This window comes from Pleurodeles waltl, chromosome 6 (genome assembly GCF_031143425.1).
Source record: "Pleurodeles waltl isolate 20211129_DDA chromosome 6, aPleWal1.hap1.20221129, whole genome shotgun sequence".
Lineage (NCBI taxonomy): Eukaryota > Metazoa > Chordata > Amphibia > Caudata > Salamandridae > Pleurodeles > Pleurodeles waltl.
The window spans coordinates 1559778568-1559790800 of record NC_090445.1 but is presented as its reverse complement, the minus strand read 5'-3'; the positions used below and the strand labels follow the sequence as shown (position 1 = coordinate 1559790800).

Here is a 12233-nt window from a genome sequence, read left to right as displayed (position 1 = left end):
CATGATGCAGCGTCACTTTTCTTGTGCCCTTTAGCGCCCCCCTAACACCACCATGTGGGCACCATATTTAAAATACGGCGCACCATGGCAGTAGTCAGGGGTACTTGAGTCATAATTTTTTAAACAAGTCCGTCGCTTTGCAGGATTAGCGTAAAAAATGTTGCCACTAATCCTGTAAAGCACCCAGAGGACCACTGAAAACGATGGGAGCCTCCCTTTAGGCGTTAAAAATGACCGAAGGAATCTCTTAGATTTCTTTGCGCCATTTTCTCGCACCCCCCACTGCCGGAATGCCCCCCCTTGCATACATTATGCCTGGCGCAGGCATAATGTGGCGCAAGGGGTTACAAAGTGGCCCAATGCCACTTTGTAAATATTGTGTGGTGTTTGTGGCCTTCCAACGCCACATTAGCATAAAAAAAACGATGCTAATGTGGCGTTGGAATGACGTTAGGCCTTCTTAAATCTGGGCCTCTGTCTATTGAGTGCCAAAAGAGACCAAACTCTTGGTTAACAACATGTAGTTCCTCTTCTTGCTGAATACCACAAAATGCAGGTTGGTCATCACTCACGCTCAATTGAATAATGAGATAGACTCTGCAGTGCCACATTAGAACCTCTTGGCCAAGTTTAATTCATAGCAGAAACCAAAACACACAAATTACAAAGGAATCAAAGCTCCTGAAGGGTACAGAGCCGAATGTACTTATTACAGGCTATGGCACTGGTGGCCCTAATAAATACACCTCACAGGAGTCCACAACTATCAGGCCACTCACTGCAACACAACATTCAATGCCACAGCTTGAATAAGCAGTATATTAATCAAGAGAGCTGCAACATACAGCTGGCTCCCAGTGTGCTCTATGGTGGTCCTTTCTTGCAGGTCCCAGCTGCAACATTAGCCCCAGCCACCTGTAGTCACAAGTGGTATGACTGTAATGCAGCCCATCTCGGCAGATCTCTACACCGGTCTTCTGTCTTCTTTTTCCCCTCATCATTTTTGACAAGGGCCTCGTTCTCCTTCCCTCACAGACTTACAAGTCCCTTCCGAGTCACTCATGCATTTGATGTAATCAGCATGGAAATACATTTGACTATGCAATGTGTCATTTTAAACAGTATTCTGGGCTCACAAAGTAAACAACTACAACTAACTTACTAGCTCTGCCCTATACTTTTTAGTGTCTATCTCTTACACCTCTGCCAACCTCCACACTGCTATCTAGGCATTGGGCATCAATACAAGATAACAACACTTCTCTACTCGATGCATGGCACCAACAAGCTTCCCACATAGGTTTACAAAACCAAATGCATTATCCTGCACTGCGTCCTCCATCCATGCTTCCTGTAGTTCATCTACATTTCTTCCATCTTACAGATTAGTTTTAGTACACAAAACAGGCCACTCTCCCTCCTTGTTCCCTAGTGTTCACTCTCCCACAGGGCCCTCTGAAATCCAGCCTCCTTGGCCGATCCCTGCAGACCACACTCCCCGGTATCTACAGATCACATTCCCTTCTTGCAACCTACACCCCCTTCTGCATATTTTTCCTACATATTGTGGCATTTTGTTTTTCTTGTTTTCTCTCTGATTCTCCAATAATCAGTTGGGGGGGGAGGGTCTAGACGGGGCATGGTTCTTAAAGGTTAACACCTTTGATCACCCATTTTCAGATCGGGCTTTGCGGTTGGTCGGATATTTGCATATCCGATTTGCTCTGTTCTTCTTAGTGTTTTGTGCCTTTTGTGCAACATTTTCTATCTTAATGACCAAATGGGGACAGGAAAGGCCAGACCCAAAATGCCCCATTGGATAGGAGACTTCTAGGGCCACTCCGCTGGAGCAAGTGAGTGGTTATATTTATAAGCACCATTGCTAAATGAATTGCCCCTATGTTTTACTGAGCCTCATCCCGTCCTGAGAGGAATAGACGACTAGGAGAACGCTGATGGAGGAAACTGGAGAGAATCCTTCCGAGAATGTCAGAGGGAGGGTGGTGGTCAAGCACGGGAGATGTACCCCTAGAATGTTAGTCAAAAGGCTGAGGTTCCGGGATAACAGGTCCAACCCTGGCAGTATGTGGCTTAAAGGAGAGGCCACTTCAGCATAACTGTTGAGACCTTCACGGCCGAACTCTGTAAAACAACTTCTTCAGCTCCCCTGGAAATAGAGTAATGAACTGGTCAAGTCTATGATAGTTTATTTATCAGAAAATGAACAGTTCAATAGTGAGCTAAAAGAAAAGTCCAGCTCACCCTTCAAAGAGCTCTAATTAAAGTTACTAAGAATCTCACTATGGTGGTCAGTTATTATATGGACTTTGGTGGTATTATTTGAACTCTATAAAAAAAAATACTGCGCATCATTTTCAAAGGTCTGCTTTGTTTTTACTGATTAATATTCAGACCACAGAACCCATCTGAATCCAAAACTTGCCCTATTTTGAAGCGGTTCTGCCTCGTAATGTTTCAGGGTGCAATCCCGTATCCATGGTATTGAGAAGCCTTGTCACACATACCCTTCGAAAGAAGGTGATATGAAGGTTCTATGAAGTCCACACTAAAGTCTGTGGCATAACTTGCAGAGATATAATATGTAGTATTTGGGACTTATATAGAATAATGCAATGGTATTTTTGGGGTCTCAGAAGTCAGCCCTCAATGATCATCACAGAGCCAGATGGCCATCCTCAGTATCAGTCATGGCTATGCTCTTACCCGTTGACGAGGAGATGTGGCTGGTGTGGGTGATGCTTCGGTGGGTGCTGCAGTCCATACAGTGCTGGGAAGCAATGTGCTGGGGGCTGCGCTTGTAGGGGTCTCCTCCGGTTGCAAGTTCTCTGTTGGCTCTGGAAATGGATGGGGTTCCATGAACAGAGAGCTGGGCTCGCGGTCATGTGCTGTCCCTGTGGAGTCACAAAACGACCTTGCATTAATTAAAATAACCCATTATATCATCCTCAAATTTAAGGTGAGAGTATGAGGACTCCCATACAGTGTGCGATACTGCTGACCTCAATCACAGCACTAGTCCATTTAACTGACCACAAATACAGATGCAGAAAACAACTTTTACTGCCCTTTCAACTGTCATAGATTCAGGTGCTGTACACACAATTTCATTCATTCTTACAGTGCATATTGAGAGTCAGTTCGTCTATAAGATAATTATTTGATCAGTATCAGTGTACCTGCGACACGGGATGAGTTATTTATGCTCTAAACAATCGGTATTCTTATTGTATTGATCTGAGGTCCAAAAATTGGGGCTTCTGGTCTGCCCAGGTTATCAATGATTATTGCCCACATACTCTGTTAATAGAAATGTAAGTCTGGAGGAGGGCTTCTATTGGCCTCGCATATCATCTTCCATGGTAACTTGTATGCGGATGAACTGTGGAGGTCAAGCAAACATAAAACATCTACAATTGACCAAGAACAATTTTTGCTAAGAATCTGTATCTTACAATTGATGCCCGTACATATCCATGTATGAGTTGAGAGCAATATCTACCTATTCCTAAGATGTTTACTGAAGTGTGATCTGGTCTACATCTTCCTTGGTTGCCCCTCACTTGTAGGAATCTGTTAATTCTAGGGTTAAATTTGAAGAAACTGAGATAATTCTCAGGAACATGATAGTTAAAAGATGTCTGCAACACAATGTTATAAGCATAAAGAAGCCCCGTTTAGATTGACTTATGCAGCCCATCACTGTAGGCGGTATATCAAATTTAGTTTAGATATAAAGACATTTAGAGGCTATATAACAAAATGGATTAAAGAGGCAAATGGCCTTTGCTTATGTGATGGAAGTCAACTTGAGGAGGACTTGTATTTTTCTGCCTGTACGTTGATCAAGAAACCTACGCCCTCCTGGCTGAAACTTTAAAGAGAAAGGCCTTTTTACTTTTTAAATAGACTAAAGGGAAAAGACTAAAGAGAAAATATAAATATCTTGAGGGTGGCTTAAGTGGATGGAAGGGTTGCCAGCCCCATGTCGACTGACCAGCCCTACTAAAGATTTCCTGCACAGTTGGTGGCAAATTTTGGTAAAAGTGTTTTTACTCAATTCACACAAACACTTTGTTGCAAATTTGTCAATGGAACTATGGTGGACCAGTCAAATTTTGTTTACATTTTTCAAACAACCGATTCCAAAGTGTAAGTGTGGGGGTTGTTTCTGAAAAACACAAAATCAAGTGCCCTTGCACGTTGGGAGTTTTCTCTTAGCACATAGGAGACATTAATCATTTTTTGTTTCCCTGGACTAGCATATGGGGAATGGCACTATCAGGCAGGACAAAACAGCTTCAGAAGCCCCACCCTAAATTCGAAGGCCATCTGACACAGACATTGTGACATAGGCACAAGGTGTTTGTGGCCGCGTGTTATGAGCACCTTTTAGAAACGTGTTAAATAGATTGACTAACATTTTTAAAAGTCCAAAAGTTACAAAGATGTTGGCGTAATTCAAGAACATATCTTGCTATGATACCAAAGCATTATCACTTTAAACAAATGGCTTCAGGAGATGTAATCGGAAACAGCCATTTTGAAATCTATCAAACAAGCTTATCTCCATTTTTTTTTTTTAATGTTGTACTTTTGATTTATTAACAAGCTCATATGCCCTTTATTATGTGGATTTATAAGAGGTAAATTAGCTTTTACTAGATCATTTCACACATTTGTGTGTGGTGATATCTATTTTTTTTATTGTTTTTTATTTGCGCTAACGGAGTAACAAGGCTGTTTCAGACCACAGACAAAAGCAAATCATGCTTATGCATTGCCACAAACAGTTGCTTTGCAGTGAAAGAGAAACAAGTTGGTAGAGATGGCTTTGCATGACTGTTTTGCATATGATGAGGTATATTTAATACAGTACATATTTTTCATGCATGTATCTAAGAAAGTTGATGCCTGTGCTCTCTGCTTTGGAAAATAGACAATTTTCTCTGAAAGTGAGCGTTATGCTAGGGTTGTGACTTTTCTTCCTGTGGGAAAGTGATATAGTCACACATTGTCTACGATAATTCGACCCTCAGCTATAGCTACTTCAGGGGCTGTTTCTGTTTTATGGGTTAATGGGCAGACAGTTCTGATCCTGACTGGTTAGTGCTGTACAAAATAAATAAAAAAAGGAGTTTATGGTGCTGGGGTTTGGGACAGGAAATCCTTTTCACATCTTTTCCATAAAAGTTCAGGCCCATGGGCCTTCCACAGCACCTAGCCTCATTGTAGATTCTCCGATGGTCAATGTTTTAAGTGGGATGGAAAAGTTGGGGTGAGGCGAAAATCTCTGAAAGGGGCATGGCCAAAAAATGCAACTGGGAATCGTTTCCAGAGGTGTGGCCAGTGTAATTAAGGGCACGGTTTAAAACATGTGAACTAAAATGCTCTGTTTACCACATGATGCCACCTGACCTGTATTTTGGTGTTCCTGTGTGAGATTTCTGTTATTGCATCCAGACATATCACATAACAACGAAAATGCACATAAAACAAGCTAGATCTTTTGGCTTTGACAATGCTTCTTATCAGTAGTTCGTAAATGATTAAATAATGAACTTGTTGGGCATCATTAGAATTGAAAAGGTTTCATTTCCAGTAAGATAGTGAATTAAGCATTATTAAGGTCTGTAGAAAGAGTAGTACTTTTTGTAGTGTCTCATTCACTCCTGTCCTCCGCTTCACACCACTTTATTATGCAGTCTCTCACTTTTAAACACTTACGCCCACTTCTCTCACCTCATCTTTCAGAAGTTCCTCATTACATATCACACGCTTCATCTCATGCCTTTTCATCATTGTCTTTTCACTCTGCTATTTTGTGTGTACTTCCTTGCATCACCTCTACTTCAACATGTGCACTATTTCTATATATCCTTCTCTCTCACACAAACATCACCCTAAATTCAGTATTTCTATTCTTCTGCGATGTACATAACTCAAAAGATGTGTATACCCACTTCACACACATTTTCACATAAAATTGTAATTATTGTCACAAATGTTGCGATGCACACATCTGTCACATGAAAAACCTACAGACACACAGCATCTGGAATAAAAAAATACTTTTAGGAAATCAAATAAAATGTGAAATGTTAGAATAGACTGCTTCACTGACAAGGATTACCTTAAGAGTTTGAAATCTGTGTTTTTACTGTAAAGTTAAGGACATGAATGAAGGGTCCAGTAGGGACATACTTCAAAGTCTGTTCCTTCCGGGTCGGAATCCTGGCAGGATTTGCCTCATTTAAAGCCCTGCATATGACCAAGGACGGACCCTACCAACAATTTGGTGAACCTGGCTCCCATGTACAGCATTACTATGGCAGCTGATCTGGTATGACAGTGGTTCTGACAGCGAAGCCAGCCGACAGCCTATCATAAGAAAGAAAATGCCTTCACCACCTCTTAATGATGCAAGGAAAAGAGAGATGGGTAGACTGAGAATATGCCCATTTTTAGAAGATGCCACGTTATCACTCACCTCCAAATAAGCCCCTTATATATTTTTAAGTCGAGCATAGCAGTGCTCAATCGCTGTCTTTCCGAAGTGTTATCTTTTTGGGCTGTTCACCATGCCCACCTCACGCCCATCACTATCACTCGTTCATGGGCTTGCCCTTCAAAAATCCTTTGTTATCATTGGTAAATGTTTTGAGTGTGTCCCTACATGGGGCGGTTTGGTCATCGCCTTGGACATCAAACCTGTTACATGGCTAATTGTACTTTTGCCGATACGGTTGACTGGGAGAGAACTTCTTTTTCCTTTTGTGTGTCTCCTTCACGCTTATGCCTTGTTGCTTTGAATCGGCTCCCTTAGGTGAAACTGTTTTACTTTTCATTTTCAATTTATGTGGCAAGAAAAGTCCGGTTCGGAGATTACAATGCTAATAGCTTTAACTCGAGCAAATGCGAGACCCATTGCATTGCAAATCCTTGTTTATATTTATATTTTAGGTTGCAGAGCGCTTATGAACACAGACAATTGCAACATGTATGTTTTGGATTTTGCATCATATCGCAGTATATTTAACTTCACCTTGACAAATGGGCCCACATATATTGTGTTTTATAGATTGATTTCCAAATTAAACACATTTATGATGAAGATGACGAGTAAACATCATTATTCCTAAATCAACAGAGCTTGTTTCATATTTGTGAAAGGCTGAGTCGGTCCTGCCAGGTTATGTGTGTACACTCAGAAGTCTGCAGCTGGTGCTCCACCGTCTGAGCTATAATTACAGTATGTTTAGATCATTTAAGCCCAGTTCCACTTATGGCCTTCCCATCTGCAATGATGAGCTGCTAGACACAAGTTGCTAATGGTGATCTCATCCACATGTTATACTAGACCCCTGATGAAGTGGCTTCTGTGATGAGTTATGCACTAGCATAGGTGAGGAGGAAACGACACATAATATTGGATTGGAAGTGTGAGAAAGTAGCCTCTTTCTAGCCTTGTTACCCCCACTTTGGGCCTGTTTATGAGTGTATGTCAGGGTGTTTTCACTGTCTCACTGGTATCCTGCTTGCCAGGGCCCAGTGCTCATAGTGAAAACCCTATGTTTTCAGTATGTTTGTTATGTGTCACTGGGACCCTGCTAGTCAGGACCCCAGTGCTCATAAGTTTGTGACCTATAGGTATGTGTTCCCTGTGTGATGCCTAACTGTCTCACTGAGGCTCTGCTAACCAGAACCTCAGTGGTTATGCTCTCTCATTTCTTTCAAATTGTCACTGACAGGCTAGTGACCAATTTTACCAATTTACATTGGCTTACTGGAACACCCTTATAATTCCCTAGTATATGGTACTGAGGTACCCAGGGTATTGGGGTTCCAGGAGATCCCTATGGGCTGCAGCATTTCTTTTGCCACCCATAGGGAGCTCTGACAAATCTTACACAGGCCTGCCACTGCAGCCTGAGTGAAATAACGTCCACGTTATTTCACAGCCATTTTACACTGCACTTAAGTAACTTATAAGTCACCTATATGTCTAACCTTTACCTAGTAAAGGTTGGGTGCTAAGTTACTTAGTGTGTGGGCACCCTGGCACTAGCCAAGGTGCCCCCACATTGTTCAGGGCCAATTCCCCGGACTTTGTGAGTGCGGGGACACCATTACACGCGTGCACTACATATAGGTCACTACCTATATGTAGCTTCAAAATGGTAACTCCGAATATGGCCATGTAATATGTCTATGATCATGGAATTGCCCCCTCTATACCATCCTGGCATAGTTGGCACAATCCCATGATCCCAGTGGTCTGTAGCACAGACCCTGGTACTGCCATACTGCCTTTCCCGGGGTTTCACTGCAGCTGCTGCTGCTGCCAACCCCTCAGACAGGCATCTGCCCTCCTGGGGTCCATCCAGGCCTGGCCCAGGATGGCAGAACAAAGGACTTCCTCTGAGAGAGGGTGTTACACCCTCTCCCTTTGGAAAATGGTGTGAAGGCAGGGGAGGAGTAGCCTCCCCCAGCCTCTGGGAATGCTTTCTTGGGCACAGATGTGCCCAATTCTGCATAAGCCAGTCTACACCAGTTCAGGGACCCCTTAGCCCTGCTCTGGCGCGAAACTGGACAAAGGAAAGGGGAGTGACCACTCCCCTGACCTGTACCTCCCCTGGGAGGTGCCCAGAGCTCCTCCAGTGTGCTCCAGACCTCTGCCATCTTGGAAACAGAGGTGCTGCTGGCACACTGGACTGCTCTGAGTGGCCAGTGCCACCAGGTGACGTCAGAGACTCCTTGTGATAGGCTCCTTCAGGTGTTGCTAGCCTATCCTCTCTCCTAGGTAGCCAAACCCTCTTTTCTGGCTATTTAGGGTCTCTGTCTCTTGGGATTCCTTAGATAACGAATGCAAGAGCTCATCCGAGTTCCTCTGCATCTCTCTCTTCACCTTCTGCCAAGGAATCGACTGCTGACCGCGCTGGAAGCCTGCAAACCTGCAACATAGTAGCAAAGACGACTACTGCAACTCTGTAACGCTGATCCTGCCGCCTTCTCGACTGTTTTCCTGGTGGTGCATGCTGTGGGGGTAGTCTGCCTCCTCTCTGCACTAGAAGCTCCAAAGAAATCTCCCGTGGGTCGACGAAATCTTCCCCCTGCAACCGCAGGCACCAAAAAGCTGCATTACCGGTCCCTTGGGTCTCCTCTCAGCACGACGAGCGAGGTCCCTCGAATCCAGCAACTCTGTCCAAGTGGCCCCCACAGTCCAGTGACTCTTCAGTCCAAGTTTGGTGGAGGTAAGTCCTTGCCTCACCTCGCTAGACTGCATTGCCGGGAACCGCGACTTTTGCAGCTACTCCGGCCTCCGTGCACTTCCGGCGGAAATCCTTTGTGCACAGTCCAGCCTGGGTCCTCGGCACTCTAACCTGCATTGCACGACTTTCTAAGTTGGTCTCTGGCGACGTGGGACTCCTTTGTGTAACTTCGGGTGAGCACCGTTTCACGCATCCTCGTAGTGCCTGTTTCTGGCACTTCTCTGGGTGCTACCTGCTGCTAAGAGGGCTCCTTATCTTGCTCGACGTCCCTTCTACCTCCTGGTCCAATTTGCGACCTCCTGGTCCCTCCTGGGCCGCAGCAGCGTCCAAAAACGCTAACTGCACGATTTGCAGCTAGCAAGGCTTGTTGGCGTTCTTTCGGCGGGAAAACACTTCTGCACGACTCTACAAGGCGAGAGGGATCCGTCCTCCAAAGGGGAAGTCTCTAGCCCTTTGCGTTCCTGCAGAAACCGCAGCTTCTTCAGTCCAGTCGAAGCTTCTTTGCACCCGCAGCTGGCATTTCCTGGGCATCTGCCCATCTCCGACTTGCTTGTGACTTTTGGACTTGGTCCCCTTGTTCCACAGGTACCCCAGATTGGAAATCCAGCGTTGTTGCATTGTTGGTTTGTGTCTTTCCTGCATTATTCCTCTAACACGACTTCTTTGTCGTTAGGGGAACTTTAGTGCACTTTGCACTCACTTTTCAGGGTCTTGGGGTGGGCTATTTTTCTAACCCTCACTATTTTCTAATAGTCCCAGCGACCCTCTACAAGGTCACATAGGTTTGGGGTCCATTCGTGGTTCGCATTCCACTTTTGGAGTATATGGTTTGTGTTGCCCCTATCCCTATGTGTCCCCATTGCATCCTATTGTAACTATACATTGTTTGCACTGTTTTCTAAGACTATACTGCATATTTTTGCTATTGTGTATATATATCTTGTGTATATTTCCTATCCTCTCACCGAGGGTACACACTGAGATACTTTGGCATATTGTCATAAAAATAAATTACCTTTATTTTTAGTATAACTGTGTATTGTGTTTTCTTATGATATTGTGCATATGACACTAAGTGGTACTGTAGTGGCTTCACACGTCTCCTAGTTCAGCCTAAGCTGCTCTGCTAAGCTACCATTATCTATCAGCCTAAGCTGCTAGACACCCTATACACTAATAAGGGATAACTGGGCCTGGTGCAAGGTGCAAGTACCCCTTGGTACTCACTACAAGCCAGTCCAGCCTCCTACATTGGTTGTGCAGCGGTGGGATAAGTGCTTTGAGACTACTTACCACTCTTGTCATTTTACTTTTCATAAGAGAAAAATATACAAAACAAGTTCAGTGTATATACACATTGCCAAAAAGTTTTGCATTTCCTCTTTTCACTCTTTTCTAAGTGCTGAAAAGTACTTCTAACTTTCTAAAAAGTTCTAAAAAGTTTTTTCTCTGTCTTTCTAAAAGCTCTGACAAACTTTTTTTTCTCTTTTTCTATCACTTTAACTCTCTCTAAAAATGTCTGGCACAGGCCAAAATGTTGACCTGTCTAAGATTGCATATGACCACCTTAGCTGGAAAGGAGCAAGGAGTCTCTGTATAGAGAGAGGTTTGAGTGTAGGGAAGAATCCTTCCTTGGAATTGTTACTTAACATGCTTAGAGAACAAGATAAGGCTAAAAGTGCCCCATCTGTGGAAAAAGTAGCTAATGGTTCCCAATCTGATCCAGGGACTCCCCCAGGAAAAGATTCAGGAAAGAAACTTCTCAGCCTGCCCATTACTAGACAGTCTAGCATAGTTGGTACAGAGGTTGAATCACACCATACTGATGGTGTGCTCTCACATTATACTGTTAGCCAAGCTGATAGGGTGCCCTCTGTAAGGGACAGGTCTCCTTCTGTCCATTCTCACCATACTTCTGTTTCAAGGAATGTCCCTCCCACCCACCCTGATGACAGATTGTTAGAAAGGGAGCTCAATAGATTGAGAGTGGAACAAACCAGACTGAAGCTTAAGAAGCAACAGCTGGATTTGGATAGACAGACCTTAGAAGTAGAGAAGGAGAGACAGAAACTGGGTTTAGAAACCCATGGTGGCAGCAGCAGTATTCCCCATAGTCATCCTGCAAAAGAGCATGATTCCAGGAATCTGCACAAGATAGTTCCCCCTTATAAGGAGGGGGATGACATTAACAAGTGGTTTGCTGCACTTGAGAGGGCCTGTGCTGTACAGGATGTCCCTCAAAGGCAGTTGGCTGCTATCCTATGGCTATCATTTAATGGAAAAGGTAGGGATAGGCTCCTTACTGTGAAAGAAAATGAAGCTAATGATAATAAAGTTCTTAAGAATGCACTCCTGGATGGTTATGGCTTAACCACTGAACAATACAGGATAACGTTCAGAGAGACCAAAAAGGAGTCTTCACAAGACTGGGTGGATTTCATTGACCATTCAGTGAAGGCCTTGGAGGGGTGGCTACATGGCTGTAAAGTTACTGATTATGACAGCCTGTATAACTTGATCCTGAGAGAGCATATTCTTAATAATTGTGTGTCTGATTTGTTGCACCAGTACTTGGTGGACTCTGATCTGACCTCTCCCCAAGAATTGGGAAAGAAGGCAGACAAATGGGTCAGAACAAGGGTGAACAGAAAAGTTCATACAGGGGGTGACAAAGAGAACACTAAGAAGAAAGATGGTGAAAAGTCTCAAGATAAGCATGGGGATAAGGGTAAAACCAAAGATCCCACTTCAAATCTTAAACACTCTTCAGGGGGTGGGGATAAAACAAATTCTTCCTCTTCTTCTCAACCTACACAATTTAAAAAGCCTTGGTGCTTTGTGTGTAAAAATAGAGGCCATAGGCCAGGGGATAAGTCCTGTCCAGGTAAACCCCCTGAGCCTACCACCACTAATACATCAAGCTCTAGTGCCCCTAGCAGTAGT

At 43.8% G+C, this 12233-nt stretch overlaps 1 protein-coding gene across 1 annotated transcript in view; it reads right to left on the bottom strand.

Annotated features, from left to right (window-relative positions):
- Positions 1-12233, bottom strand: part of DRAXIN (dorsal inhibitory axon guidance protein) — a 119778-nt gene that overhangs the window by 20913 nt on the left and 86632 nt on the right. Inside the window, exon 3 of the mRNA XM_069241248.1 lies at positions 2725-2912. Coding sequence (XP_069097349.1) covers positions 2725-2912 — 188 coding nt within the window. The remainder of the gene's footprint in view (positions 1-2724; positions 2913-12233) is intronic.